At 44.6% G+C, this 15,451-nt stretch overlaps 1 protein-coding gene across 2 annotated transcripts in view; it reads left to right on the plus strand.

The window, feature by feature from the left end:
* The first annotated feature begins 246 nt into the window (after positions 1–246).
* The window catches only part of Ankrd13a (ankyrin repeat domain 13A), a 31,624-nt gene continuing 16,419 nt past the window's right edge, over positions 247–15,451 (plus strand). The window contains exons 1-5 of one of the 2 annotated variants that reach the window (XM_013014433.1): positions 247–580; positions 7,422–7,554; positions 8,798–8,922; positions 12,269–12,314; positions 14,566–14,709. In XM_013014433.1, the coding sequence (XP_012869887.1) occupies positions 485–580; positions 7,422–7,554; positions 8,798–8,922; positions 12,269–12,314; positions 14,566–14,709 (544 nt within the window). In that variant the 5' untranslated portion in view covers positions 247–484. The remainder of the gene's footprint in view (positions 581–7,421; positions 7,555–8,797; positions 8,923–12,268; positions 12,315–14,565; positions 14,710–15,451) is intronic. The other variant, XM_013014434.1, reaches the window with a different exon arrangement.

The following is a 15,451-nucleotide window of genomic DNA, read 5'->3' on the forward strand; positions in this document are numbered from 1 at the left end:
TGAGCTTTCCTCCTTGAGATCTCGAGCCAACTCCGAGAACTGAAGCTCTGCCTCGGGCTTTCATTACGGTTCGTGGTGTTGGATTGGCGATGGGTGGGATCGGGTGGATCTGGGACCCGTTGCAGCTCCTTGTCCCCCCCCCCACCTCGGTGCGCAGTGGTTCGCTCTCCGTACTTCCCAGTTTGGGGCAGTTCGGGTCGCAGAAGTCGGTTCCGGAGCTGTCAGCGAGGGCGCGAGCGCGTCGGGGCGCGGGGTGGGCGCGGCCGACCCGGTCCCCGACCCGGCCCGCGACCCCTGGCCTTTCGCGCGCCCCGCACCCGCTTGCCAGGCGGCGGACGGAGTATCGCTCTCTTCGTCCGTCCGCTTGCCGGAGTTCTCTAGATCGGCAGCCGCCGGACGGACGAACAGACAGGCAGACGCCGGAGACCCCTCCCGGGTTGAGGCTCGTGGGCCGGCCGGCCATCCGCGCCGCGGCATCCTCGCCATGTCCTCGGCCCGCGACGCCCGCGGTCAGTTTCCCCTGCACCTCCTGGTCTGGAACAACGACTACCGGCAGCTGGAGAAGGAGCTGCGGGACCAGGTGAGGAGGGGGCGGAGGGAGCCGGGTGGTTGCCAGCCTTCAGTGCCGAGGGGATCTCGCCCTCGCCTTCGGCTTTGCGATCGTGGGACAGTAATCACAGTAGGGCATGTATGCGGCGCTTGCTGTATGCCAGGCCCTGTGCCGAGGGCTTTTCTTCTTCTCCTCTTTTGTCATTATCCTTGTAACCTTGCCAAGAACGCCAGGGGGTAGGCAGAGAGGTAGGTAGGTAGGGAGGGAGGGAGGGAGGTAGGTCGGTAGGTCGGTCGGTGAGAGGTGTTGGTATTATTCTGACTGGGAAGGAAACTGAGGCTCCCAGAGGTTAGTTGCTGCCACTCTGTTCATTAATACCAAGTCGGCATTTTATCTCAGGGCGGCTAGCTTGCAGAATGCAGTCTTAACCAACTGCCTCAAAGACTTAGGAACAGCACACACACTCACACACACACACACACACACACACTCACACACACACCGTATTCCACCCATTCTTCCGAGAAAGAGCTTGGTTCTTGTTTTTTCTTTTTTTTTTTTTTAAGACCAGGTTCTAACTTGCCCTGTGACCTTGGGCATGGCATTTTTTTTTTTTTATTATGAGGCCCGTAGTAACAGATTTTTAGAATGAGGAAGTTGATGGGGATGTATGCAAACTCAGTACTGGACTCTATTATTGATGATTCTAGGGGGGAGGGGGAGGGGGAGGCTTAGCAATAAGCAATTAACAAGCTTCCAGGGAGGCTGGTCCATGGGAAAGTTTGCGAATCATTGGTGCTCAGGGTCCTTTAAAATCCCTTCCTGTTCTAACATGTTTTGATTCTTTATCTTTTATTTATTGCCATCTTTCTAAAGAAGTGGTTTTCAGTTGGAGGCGATTTTGACACAGAGGGGGGGGAGGAAGGGAGGAAGAGGGAGGGAGAGAGAGAGAGAGAGAGAGAGAGAGAGAGAGAGAAAGAGAGCCCCACCTCTCACCCTGACATTTGGTAATGTATGGAGACATTTTTGGTGGTACCTGAGGAGGAGGAGCTGGTGTACTGGTATCTTAGTTGAGTCAAGGCCAGGGATGCTGCTAGTCCCACAATGCACTAGGCAGCCACCCTCAGCAGGGAATTAATCTGTTCTGAATGTCATAGTACCTTGGAGAAACCTTGTTTTAAAGGCCAGCAACTCCAGTAGGTGTTAGTGCCCACTAGTTACAAACTAACCAATTCAGGAAGTAGGATAAGGATTTGTAACTGCTCCTGAGATTAAGTATAATTCTTATCTTTAGCTCCATTCATTTTATCCAGCGTGTTAAAGACCTGCTTTAGAATGGCTTCAAATTGACCCTGTAATAATTGTCATGAACTTTTAGAGGAAAGGGAGCCTTGGTTCTCTTCAGGTTGGTAAAAAATTGTGCAAGGTCAGCGTCACCCCATTTGACCCATTATTGCTAAGTGCTTGCTTGCAGCCTGCCATGTTTATTTAAAGTTGGTTAAGCATCTGCTGGATGTCAAAAAGTCTTTTTTTTTTTCCCACCTAAAAAAGAATTCCATACTGGGCAATGGAGCTACCTGCCTGTGATCCAGACAACTCTGGAGGCTGAGGCAGGAAGATGTACCTTGGAGGCTCACCTGGACACTTTAGCAAGACCCTGTCTTAGAAAAAAAAATAGCAGAGCAAGGTTTTATAAGAGTCACTGTAATCAATTAGATGACACAGTAACTATTTAATTGTTAAGGTGATATGGCACATGCCCCTAGCAAAATGACTCACCATTAGGTATCCCAGTATACCTGATGATTTAATTCTTATTCTATTTCTAGACATGACCCAGAGCCAGGGCAGTCTCCAAGATTTTTTTACTCTTCCCCTCTCACTGCCCCTATCTTCAGGCTTGAATTCTAGGTCTGGGCGCTGTTCCTCAGCTCTTCAGCTCAAGGCAAGCACTCTACCACTTGAGCCACAAGGCCACTTCCCATTTTCTGGTGGCTTATTGGAGATAAGAGTCTCATGGGTTTTCCTGCCCAGACTGGCTTTGAACTGCAATTCTCAGATCTCAGGCTCCTGAGTAGCTAGGATTACAGGCGTGAGCCACTGGCACCTGGCTTACTTTTACATCTGTGTCTCACCATTTCTATCCTGGTGTATGCCTATGATCTCAGCTTCACTTGAAGCTGACACGGGAGAAACACAAGCTTGAGGCCAGCCTGGCAACATACAAGGAGTGTTAGGTGCAGCTTAGTGGTAGACACTTGCCTAACAATCCAAAGAGGGAAGGAAACAACCCCAATAGTTCTGGTTTTTAGGGGACAGAAATTTTTATCTGTACCTTTCATTATTGTAGCTGCCCCGCTTATGCAATATTAAACAAAAATGAGAGAATTAAAGTCCTATTGAATAAAAAAAAAGTTTCATTATCATTAAACCACACTTTTTTTTTTAAACTGGTGCTGGTACTGGAGCTTGAACTCAAGACCTCTTGTTCTCACTTAATCCAAACAATCCTCTTTCAATCCTGATTGCTGAAAACAGCAGGCTTTTTACCATCATTGGAGGTGAAGTTAAGAGCTAAATGTTCATTAAAACAAGAACAAAGTCTTGGTTTATAATCTAAAGTGTGACATAGTAATCTTTCTGCCTGCAAAATGTGATAAAAGTAGCTATTGAAAATTCTCTGCACTTTTTTTCTTCTTCTTTGTATGCCAGTCCTGGGGCTTGAACTCAGGGCCTGGGCACTGTCCCTGAGCTTTTTTGCTCAAGGCTGGTGCTGTGCCAATTGAGCCCAGCTTAACTGAGATAAGAGTCTCACAGACTTTACTACGTGGGCTGGCTTCAAACCATGATCTTCAGATCTCAGGCTCTGAAGTAGCTAAGGATTATAAGCATGAGCCACTCTCCCCTGGCTCTCTGTGCAAACTTTAAGGACATTTGTATTGAAATTTGGGAATTAAAATCTTTAAGATGACTTTCCTAGAGTAAACTTTATGTTCTTAATGCCCTTATCTAAGGTTGAGGAAGAATATTCATACTTGCTAAGTTTTTTTTGGTTTGGTTTAGTGTGCTTTTTCCTCTAGTTCTGGGTATAGAATTCAGGACACTACCACTAGATTTCCCAATCCTTTTGCTCTTGTTTTGTTTTGTGTTTTTCAACTAGTCTTTTGATTTGGCCTGGGCTGGCTTCAGACTGTGACCCTCTTACCTCCGCCTTCTGAGTAGCTGGGTTTATAAGTGAATGCCATCATGCTTGGCTAGGTGGTTTAATGTTGTTATCAGCTATTATTATGGGACATCTCATAGTCTAGCAGTTTCTTCTAGGGAGGAGACACTGACGTGCACATCTTGATGGGGAAGCTTGACTGTCATAACCCCTCATCTTCGCCATCAAAGGGGCTCAGACAGGGAAGTTGCACAGGCCCTTCATGACTGGTTGAATGTTCTGCTGTCACCACCTAGAAATTCTTAACTATTTGAGTCTGGGTTGGTACTTAATCTTTTTTTTTTTTTTGTCAGTCATTGGGCCTGGGCACTTCCCTCAGGTCTTCAGCTGAAGGCTAGCGCTCTACTGCTTGAGCCACAGCACTGCTTCTGGCTTTTACTGTCTATGTGGTGCTGAGGAATCGAACCCAGGGCCTCATGCATGCAAGGCAAGCACTCTACCACTGAGCCATCTTCCTAGCCCCGGTATTTAATCTTGTAAAGATGAGGAGAGTGACCCTGGAAGCTAACTCTTGCAGTGCTGTGCTGCAGTGTTGTTGTTGGTGGTGATGGTGGTGGTGGTAGTAGTAGTGGGGTGTGTGTGTGTGTGCGCGTGCGCGTGCATGCACGCATAGTTATGAATTTATTTTGGACACCAGCCTTCTGTGGCTAGACTCTTCTGAGTCCCATATTCGAGATGGGAAGAGAGGCTCAGGTACATACTTCACTGTCTGAGTCAGAATTTAAACCTAGGAAGTTGAACTTATTCTAAATCCACCATTCTTTTTTTTTTTTTTTTTTGGTGCCAGTTCTAGCTGGACCTTTATATTGCTCTACATCTGGCTTTTGGGTGGTTAATTGTAGTTATGAGTCTTAACAAACTTTCCTGCCTGGGCTGGCTTTGAACCACAATCCTCAGATCTCTTCTTCCTGAGTAGATAGGATTATAGGCATGAGCTACTGGCCCCCAGCATTGAGATGGATTTTTTTTTTGGTTGTGGGGCCTGAACTCTGGGCCTGGTGTTATCCCTCAGCTCTTCAGCTCAAGGCTATTTTCTACCACTTGAGCCACAGTGCCACTTCTGGCTTTTTCTGCTTATGTAGAGCCCAGGGCCTCATGCATGCAAGGCAAGCACTCTACCACTTGAGCCACCTTCCCAGCCCCAAGATGGATTCTTAATATGTAGCCTAGGCTGGCTTTTACTTGAGCTCTTCTACCTCAGCCTCCTGAATGTTGGAATTATAGGTATGTACCATCATGACAGACTGTTGGAGAGTTATTCGTTTATATTCATATAAGAGATAATAGTATCACAGTTTTCCTATGATACATTCATCATCAGGGTAATACTGGGCTCATACAGTAAGCTAGTAAGTTTTCCTTTCCCTTCTTCATTTAATTGAACTTGAAGGTTTAGTTTATACGATAGAAATATAGGAAGATAATGAATCCAATAATTATTTCTTTCCTGCTTTGTTCATAGCTCCTAAGTTTATAACCCTGTTATTTTTTTCAGGAAAATAGTTACTGAATGCAAGTTAGAGACTCATGTAGCAGAGCTCTGCCTTTTGGAGTTCTCAATTTCTTTGGTGTGATAGATAAGCCATTCTCTTGGGAAAAGGTGCTGTGACCCCCGCTGTGTCAGGAGACACGATGCTACAGTAGTCTCCCCTTTGCCAGACATCACTTTTTGAGATCTCATGTATCTGTGGCCGATCACGGTCTGAAAACAGGAAATATAAAATTGCAGAAATAAACAGTGCTTCTTTTAATTGCATGCTGCTGTGAGTAGCATGTTGGAATCTCCTGTCATCCTGTTCCATCCTGCCAGAGATGTGATTTGCCCCTTTGTGGAGCGAATCAACACTTCGTCTGTTGTCCACCCGTCAGTCACTGTACCACTTTCAGTGTCAGATTCACCATTGTGGTGATAGCTCAGTATCTGATTTTTCTCCACAAGGGCCCCAAAGCACACAAGAATACTGATACTAGAGAGATGCTCAAAACTGCTTCCTTCAAGTGCCGAGGGGAAATTGTTCATTTATCCCACACATGTGTGCACAGGAAAAATGCCATATACACATAGAAGCTGGTACTAGGCTTTATTTTAGGCATCCACTGGGACTTCTGGAACATATGCCATATGTGTCTCCGCCATTCTTCCCCCCATGTCCCCCCAGCTCTGGAAAAGGGGCTTACTGTATTTCAGCACCTGGGAGAGCACTAAGACCTGGGACTGGTCCAGAAGGCCTGGTACTCAGCTAGCAGCGCTTTCAACCACTTTTCCTATTCCTTGAGTAACATAATTTTAGTAAAACAGAAGAGTTGTCTACTCAGAGTCCCACTTCCTTCCTAAGTGGCTCGTTGTATGTCTTTGGAGACTTTAGTGAGTGCCCTGGGGCATCCAGCCTTTTCAAACAAGATAAAGCACATTCCCTAAGAAGTGCTGTGACACTTAAAAATGGCTTAGGACTGCCAAAACTGCTGTGGAGCAGTTCTTTGTGTCCTTGGAAGAACTTGCGGAGCCCTACGGCAGGCAGTGCGTCAGAGAATCTGCAGCTTGCCTTTGTAGCTCCCACATGGCACTAAAAAGAGGGCCGAATAGCAGAATTGGGATGAAGAGCTAAAGGCCAGATTTGTATGTCTAGCTCCAGGAAAGATGTCCAGGATGGATGAAGTGACATGTGTCATCTGCAGACCACACAGCACACCCGTAATCAGAGGGACCCACAGATGCCCCTGGAGGTCATGTACTACTCCAGGGTACTTAGAACTCAGTACACATCCATGAAAGAGGATTTTTTTGTGAATCTATCTACAGGATATAATTTTATTCTGACATGGATTATTGTCTGTGTTTTGAGTTTTGAGTATGTCCTGTACTTTGGTGCTCTGTGTAGTAGCTGACTGTACTTCGTGAAAGCCTCTAACCTTTTTTAGATTTGAGTGCTGACAAGAGATTTAGGTTGTAGTAGGTGATGTAAGGCTAAGAGTCATGTGTAACTATTAAGCTTTTATACAAAGAGGAACTCATCCCTTAAAAAAAGTTTTAAGGGGGCTGGGAAGGTGGCTCAGTGGTAGAGCGCTTGCCTTGCATGCCTGAGGCCCTGGGTTCGATTCCTCAGTACCACATAAGCAAAAAGAAAAAAGCCAGAAGTAGCGCTGTGGCTCAAGTGGTAGAGCGCTAGCCTTGAGCTGAAGAGCTCAGGGACAGCACCCAGGCCCAGAGTTCAGGCCCCATGACTGGACCCCCCCCAAAAAAAATTTACTTGAAAAAGTTTTAAGGGGCTGGGAAGGTGGCTCAGTGCTAGAGCGCTTGCCTTGCATGCATGAGGCCCTGGGTTCGATTTCTCAGCACCACATAAGCAGAAAAAGCCGGAAGTGGCGCTGTGGCTCAAGTGGTAGAGCACTAGCCTTGAGCTGAAGAGCTGAGTGACAGTGCCCAGGCCCAGAGTTCAAGCCCAGGACTGGCAAAAAAAAAAAGTTTTAAAAAGAGACAGTAATTATCTTTATTTATAGTCCCTAAACTCATATTTCAAATGTGCCTTAACATATTGCTGTAATTAGTGTGTAAATACCATTTTCTCCTCTTTGTACTTAAGGCAGCTATCAAGCATGTTATGTTCTTAAGTATTTAGGTGTATTTAGTGCCAGTGTTTTATTTTACAGAATGTGGAGGCTCTGGATCCTCGAGGTCGAACATTATTGCACCTTGCAGTTTCTTTGGGACATTTGGAATCTGCTCGGGTCTTGCTCCGACATAAAGCAGATGTGACCAAAGAAAATGGCCAGGGATGGACAGGTAAGCATACTTCAAAAAGTAATTTCAAGTCATTCATTTTACTTCCTCTTTCTGAAAAAGACTAGTTTCAATCATGATTTTCTTCCAAATGAGTTGAACTTTTTTTTTTTTTGGTTGGTCGGTCATGGGGCTTGAACTCAGGGCCTAAGCACTGTCCCTGAGCTTCTTTTGCTCAAGGTCAGCACTCTCCCACTTGAGCCACAGCACCACTTTAGCTTTTTCTGTTTATGTGGTACTGAGGAATTGAACCTGGGGCTTCATGCATGCCAGGCAAGCACTCTACCACTAAGCCACATTCTCAGTACTCAATTGGCCCTTTCTAGGGACAGTTTAGGGGCAAGGAGATTAGAACGGGGCTGCTGCCAGGCAGGGCTGACAGGTCTATAGCACAGTGACCTGATCCCTTGGTAAAGGGTGATGGCTCTTGTAGAAAGCTCTCATGCAAACTTGTCCTATTATACGTGAATTCTGAGGCCAATTTTAACCTGCAAATATGGTCAGATCCCCACTGGGTCCATCAGAGTAGGCAAAAATAAAAAAGAGCCAGATGCCCGTAGCTCACACCTGTAATCCTAGCTACTCAGGAGGCTGAGATCTGAGGATCTCGGTTCAAAGCTAGCCCGAGCAGGAAAGTCTGTGAGACTCTTATCTCTAATAAACCACTCAGGAAACCAGAAGTGGTGCTGTGGCTCAAGTGGTAGAGTACTAGCCTTGAGCTGAAGAGCTGAGGGACAGTGCCAAGGTCCAGAGTTCAAGCCCCACGACCAACAAAAATAAATAAATAAAAAAGAAATTATTGTTAGAGACAGTCTCTTCTGAGTCTGTGAAATCTTGGCATTTTGTCATTTTTTTCAAGCTCTATTACTATTAGCCAAGCAAGGATATACTCATAAGTAAGTGCAGTTCTACCTAATTAACTACAAGTAATCTCAGTGTGTGAGCACATAGTGAGGGTTTGCTGTCTGAAACCCTGTCAAGGCTTCAGAACCAGCAGTGAAAAGGGAGCTAGGATCTGGAGGCTATGGGTGCCTGTTTGCTTTTACACAGCTGTGAGCTAGCAATCAGAAGTCAGGGTCCAGCTGCATGCAGCCTTTGTCCCTCTTTGAGGCAAATATTGGTTTTCAATCTATACAGATAGCTTTTCAGATTGGCTTTTTGGAATTGATTGGAAAGTATGAGAAGACAGAATTGATCAGCATGTATGAGAAGACTTGGCCATTAACGTCCCCCTTTTATTTTCCAGTCTTACATGAGGCTGTGAGCACTGGCGATCCTGAGATGGTATACACAGTTCTTCAACATCGAGACTACCATAACACATCCATGGCCCTTGAAGGAGTTCCTGAGCTGCTACATAAAATTCTTGAGGTAGCCAGAAACCTGGGCTTGAACTAAATGCTGCTATAATAGCTGGAGACATCCATATTCATCTCCTTGAAAGATTCATGAACAGTGAATATGGCATTTTGATGGCCACTTAGCACCAGTCCTGCCTGTTCACCTTGTCAAAGTGTGGGGCCTCTCACAAAGTATGTTTCAAGGTCATCAGGCTTGCCATTTTAAGTGCTACTTAAAATGATCACTTAACTGGACACAAAACAGTTTGTCCAGGTACCTATTTTCTTCAAAGCAGTATCTAGAACAGAGGTTACCTTGAGAAAATGGTGGCGAGCACAGTGATGGTGCAGGCATTTTCAGGCCCTGCCGAGGCTCCAGGGTCTGTGTGTGGCTCCTCCTTGCCCTTCTCGTCACTTTGAGCCATTTATATTTTGTCACTTTTAGCCCATTTCCTTAACTTATCTATACTTAAAGCTTTGGGGAAAGTTTATCTAATCTTGAGAAGTAAAATATAGGAGCTCTGTGACCCCCAGTGACCTTTCATGGATGGTTTGGAATGATGGCTGCCTCATTAGGATAATCGGTTGTGAAGCCTGAACTCTGGGCCTGGGTGCTGTCCCTCAGCTCTTCAGCTCAAGTCTAGCACTCTACGATTGATCCACAGCGCCACTTCCAGCTTTTTCTGCTTATGTGGTGCTGAGGGATCAAACCCAGGGCCTTATGCATGCAAGGCAAGCGCTCTACCACTGAGCTACCTTCCTGGCCCTGGGATAATCTTAATTACTTGAAAGAACCATCTTATCAGTCAGCCATGTGTAATATTCCCAGGGTAGCAGCAGACAAGAAAGCAGCAGTGACTCAGTTTTCGGTGTTGTTTATTCTCGTCTTAAGTACAAAAGTGAGTTTCTTGCAATAACTCCTAAGATATCTACTAGTTAAATCAGCTTTACCACTTTAAAGTACATCTCTTTAGAAAAATCAATTAGAAAAATCAATAGCCCTATCAAGAAGAGTAACAACTTCATTATAAGATGATTGTTGTGTGTTAATTGAGTATTCTTTAATTTTTTTTCTAAGCCATAACTAAGATATTCCTTTACTAGGTGGCAGAATGCAATTTCCCATAAAATATGAAATAGTTCATGCACTATTTTCTTTTTTTTGGGTCCGGTCATGGGGCCTGAACTCTGGGCCTGGGCACTGTCCCTCAGCTCTTCAGCTCAAAGCTAGCGCTCTACCACTTGAGCCACAGCGCCACTTCCGGCTTTTTTCTTTTTGCTTATGTGGTGCTAAGGAATCGAACCCAGGGCCTTGAGCATGCAAAGTAAGTGCTCTACCACTGAGCCACCTTCCCAGCCCCCTCATGCACTATTTTCAAAACAGATACATGTTTAGGATTGTGCAAAGGTCACATGGGTTTATTGTTTTCTTATCTAGCTTACTGTAGGAGGAACTAAAAACATACATTTGGTGGGGCAGCAAGTGACTTATTTAACATGGGGTCACACTTCACTTAAAAATACAGTGTAAATTTTTTTTGCCAGTCCTGGGGCTTGACTCAGGGCTTAGGCACTGTTTCTGAGCTTCTTTTGCTCAAGGCTAGCACTCTACCACTTGAGCTACAGCACTACTTCTGGCCTTTTCTGTTTATATGGTACTGAGGAATCAAAACCTAGGCTTCATGCATGCTAGGCAAGCACTCTACCACTAAGCCACAGTGCTAGCCCATGAAAGATTTTCTTTTTTTACCTGTATTGATCTATAGGAGTAGACTACACTGATTTGTACTCTGAGGCTCTGGACAGCCATTAAATGGCTTGTGTGTTTAGTGGTACCAGAGGCTATTGTTGACATGGTGTTTTTCAGCAGAATCTCCTTATAAAGTATGCTGACATTTCTGATCAGCTACCTCCATCAGTTGGTTTAGCTCCAAGTAGATTCCTGGACCTCCTACCTAGTGCTTCTGTAAAAACCCCAAAACCTTGGGGGACAAGAAAACACCTGGAAGCTGAGTGCTGGTGGCTCACGCCTGTAATCCTAGCTACTCCAGAGGCTGAGATCTGAGAGTCATAGTTCAAAGCCAGCCTGGGTAGGAATGTCCATGAGATTTTCATCTCTAGTTAACCACCAGAAAGCCGGAAGTGGCTCTGTGGCTCAAAGTAGAGTTCTAACCTAGAGGAACAAAAGCTCAGGGACAGCACTCAGGCCCTGAATTCAAGTCATACAACTGATGAAAAAAAAAAAAGAGGAAAAGAAAAAACATCTGGAATCTCTATATTTGTCTTTTTGAATGGTAGCTGTTGGATTTTTTTTTTTTTTGGTTGGTTATGGGGCTTGAACTCTGGGCTTAGGTGCTATCCCTGTGCTCTCCAGCTCAAGGCGAGTGCTGTACTGCTTGAGCCACAGTGCCACTTCCGGTTTTCTAGTGGTTTATTGGAGATAAAAGTCTCACGGACTTTCCTGCCCCGGCTGGCTTTGAACCACGATCCTCAGATCTCAGCCTCCTGAGTAGCTAGGATTATAGGCATGAGCCACTGGTACCTGGCTGTTGGATTTCTTAAGTAGCTCTTCAAGACCCTTCTGAAGATATTAATGATGTATAAAAAAATAATCCTAAAGAAGACTGCTCTAGTAATATAAAACTGCCGAAAGCCAAATACTGAAAGTTTAGGAGGACATTGGGGCACAATCTTTTTAAGGTACCAGAGAGAAAAATCACTTCAGGAAGTGATGTCTAGCAGCCTCCTGTTTTAGATTCCCAAGGCAGTCCAGTAAATCTGAAGTACTTTCTAGTCAAGTTCCCCATAGAGCTGACAGAACTGAGTTCCTCCTCTTTTTTGAGGCTAGACTGTGGCCCACAGCGTATGGCGATACTTAAGCTCATCTTCCTGTTACTGTTAGGAACCTGACTGAATCCCCTTTTATTCCCTTCCAACCTTGTCACTTTCTGTTAATTTCTTTACTGTCTAGATATATATAATATCAAAGTAAAACAACAGCTTTAATATAACTTTTCATTTCAGTGGGTTTGCACTTGATTTTTATTCTCTGTTCTCCTTTTTTCCCCTCTCTAAAACCCTATTAATCCTTGCTATGCTTGTATTTAGCTAATGGCATGAATGATCATGTATTTAAAATCTTCATCTTGGGCTGGGAAGGTGGCTCAGTGGTAGAGTGCTTGCCTTGCATGCATGAGGCCCTGGGTTCAATTCCTCAGCACCACATAAAGCAGAAAAAGCTGGAAGTGGCACTGTAGCTCAAGTGGAAGAGCAGTAGCCTTGAGCTGAAGAGCTGAGGGACAGCGCCCAGGCCCAGAGTTTAGGCCCCATAACCGACCAAAAAACAAAGAACCTGACCTACTTCGTCTCTCCTTCAGGCGCCAGATTTCTATGTACAGATGAAGTGGGAATTTACCAGCTGGGGTGAGTAGCAGTAGGTTTGAATTTATTTCTGGGATTTCTCCTTTTCCATGCTGGCTTGAACTCCTTAACCATTCTCCTGCCTCTCACTCCTGAGTGCCTCATTAGGTGTGCACCACTATGCCTGTCCATCTTACTAGTTTCCTTTTTTTTTTTTTCTTTTTGTCAGTCATGGGGCTTAAACTCTGGGCCTGAGCGCTGTCCCTGAGCTCTTCAGCTCAAGGCAAGCACTCTACCACTTGAGCCATGATGCCACTCTGGTTTTCTGGTGGTTAATTAGAGATAAGAATCTCGTGGATTTTCCTGCCTGGGCTAGCTTTGAACTGCAATCCTGAGAACTCAGCTAGGATTATAGGCGTGAGCCACCTGCGCCCAGCCTTTTTTTTTCCTTTGCTTAAGAGCATACAGTAGTTATACAGGGAAAATTTCGTGTTCTAGTCCACACATGCTTACCATGTTTCCTAGTCATTCTCTTCTCTATCTTTCCCTGTCCTCCCTGCCCAAAACATTTCAACAGGTTTCATTGTTGTTTTCGCAGTTGCAAACAATCTGCTTTGGCCAGAATAAAATATCACTTTAAATTATGAAAATTTTAGTAACCAGACTTCCATGATTTCGCTTGATTCTGTCAGACTTCCTGTTCTGGGGAAGAAAGTGAGATCATTGTTAGAACAAGCAAGTGAGAGTGTGTGTATGTGTGCACATGTGTGAGCATATGTGTGCTGGTACTGGGGCTTGAGCTCAGGGCCTTGCACTCTGGCTTGGCTTTTTCACTCAATGTTGGCACTCTCCCACTTACGCCACACCTCTGCTTCTGGTTTTTGCTGCTAAATTGGAGAAAAGAGTCTGTTGAGTTTTTATATGCCTGGACTGGCTTCAAGGCTTGGTCCTCGGATCTCAGCCATCTGAGTAGCTAGGATTACGTGTATGAGCCACCAATGCTCCGCAATGAGAACATTTTTTTTTTTGCCAGTTGTGGGGCCTGAACTCTGGGTCTGGGCACTGTCCCTCAGCTCTTCAGCTCAAGGCTAGTGCTCTACCATTGAGCCACAGTACCACTTCCAGCTTTTTCTGCTATGTGGTGCTGAGGAATCGAACCCAGGGCCTCATGCATGCAAGGCAAGCACTTTACCACTGAGCCACCTTCCCAGCCCCGAGAACATTTTTAAATATGTTTCACTTCTGTTTGTTGCTTCGTTAATAATGACACTTTATTAGCAAGATTTCAATCACTTTCGTTTCCAGACTTCTCTTTCAGGCAAGAAGACATACTTGTATTGAAGCAGTTAAATGCAATGAGAAGTTTCTAGAACAGAACCTTAGCCTGGTTTGGGAAACTTAGGAATTCTTCAGGTGTTGTTGAGAAGTGGCATATTTTAGACATCTGCTCTGTGAATGGTGGATGTGGTCATGTAGAAGGCTGGAGCCATATGGCAAGAATAGCACATGTGAATGACAAAGGCCAGATGGATATACTCCGAGTCCTGGAGGGGGTTAGTAAGTAGGGTTCGTCTCAGGACTGAGAAAACTCGTGTTTGTTTAGAGTTTCTCTGACAAGTGGAACAGAAGGTCCTTTGTATTCTTAATTTTTATTTTTTGATGTTAGGGATTGAATTCAGAGTTTGGTGCTAAGCAGATGTTATACCACTGAGCTACAGACCTAGCCCCTCCATTTTTGTTTATTTATTTGATTAAGCTTTTTCTCCCCTCTTGAATAGATGTCTGCCTGCTGAGCAAAGTCCCCAGACCCCCATTTTTGAGACAGGGTTGAAACTAGCCTCAAATTTACAATCCTCCTGCCTCAGCCTCCAAAGTGTTGGGATCACAGCATGCACATTGGCTTCCATGTTTTTTTTTGTTTTGTGCAGGTCCTGGGGCTTGAACTCAGGATCTGGACACTCTCCTTGAGTTTTTGTGCTCAAAGCTAGTGCTACCACTTTGAGCCACAGCTTCATTTCCAGCTTTTTGGTAGTTAATTGAACGTAAGAGTCTCACGGACTTTCCTATCCAGGCTGGATTTGAATCATGATCCACACAGCTCAGCCTCCTACGTAGTAGGAGTAGCTAGGATTACAGCCACCAGTGCCCAGCTTTCTGTGTTATTTTTAAGGTTAACTTCTTACATAATAAGTTGGGAGCCAAGAAGTCTAGTTCTCTTTGGCAGTCAGAATCTTGTACTTCCCTTCTTTTGCTAAAATCAAAATCCTGAGAGTTTGGCCCTTGGAGTTTTCTCAGTAGTACATTTTTTCTTCAGTGCCCTTGGTTTCCAGAATATGCCCAAATGATGTCTGTCGTATATGGAAAAGTGGTGCCAAACTACGTGTTGATATCACATTGCTGGGATTTGAGAACATGAGCTGGATAAGAGGGAGACGTAGTTTTATATTTAAAGGAGAAGGTAAGTGATTCCGTTATAGTAATCATTGCACAAGCTAAATACAGAGTCATTTAAAATTATTATGACTATTATTAATATTATTACTTTGTAGCATAGGACCTCTTGCTTGCTAGGCGGGCACTTTACTGCTGAGCCATGCTTTAGCCCTTTAGTAAGAGTGATTTTGAACCACTAGCACTCGTTCACAGTCATGTATGATACTCTGGAGCTTTGTTGTTGTTTTTCTTATCAGTCATTCAGCTCTCTATCCCTTCTGTCTGGGCTAGTTGTCTTGCCCATGTCATTTATCACACAACACTTAGCTTTGTGACACACGAGACAGCTTGCTTTCCTGGGCATTTGAGTACAAGCTTTCTGTCTTGCATCTCTGTTTTCCTCCATAATTAAACTGATCCTCCCCATGGAGGCTAAAAAATGGCATTGCTCACCTACTGTAGTTGGCAAATTTATATTAATTAATTCTGCAGTAGTATGTTTTATAAGGGTCATAGATGAAATGTGTTGCTAAAGAAAGAATGCAAAGTATTTTTTTTTAATCTGTGTCTTTGGGGCAGAATATTTCAGGGCTTTCTATGTGTAAGTGTTTAGAAAGCTGGCCACATAATCCCAGTGCTAAGAGGTAATCAAGAATCAGTATTCTATTTTTTTTTTTTTTTGGTTGGTCGTGGGCCTGAATTTTGGGCCTGGGAACTGTCCCTCAGCTCTTCAGCTCAGGCTAGCACTCTACCACTTGAGCCACAGC

Source organism: Dipodomys ordii, unplaced genomic scaffold (genome assembly GCF_000151885.1).
Source record: "Dipodomys ordii isolate 6190 unplaced genomic scaffold, Dord_2.0 Scaffold23, whole genome shotgun sequence".
Taxonomy (NCBI): Eukaryota; Metazoa; Chordata; class Mammalia; order Rodentia; family Heteromyidae; genus Dipodomys; species Dipodomys ordii.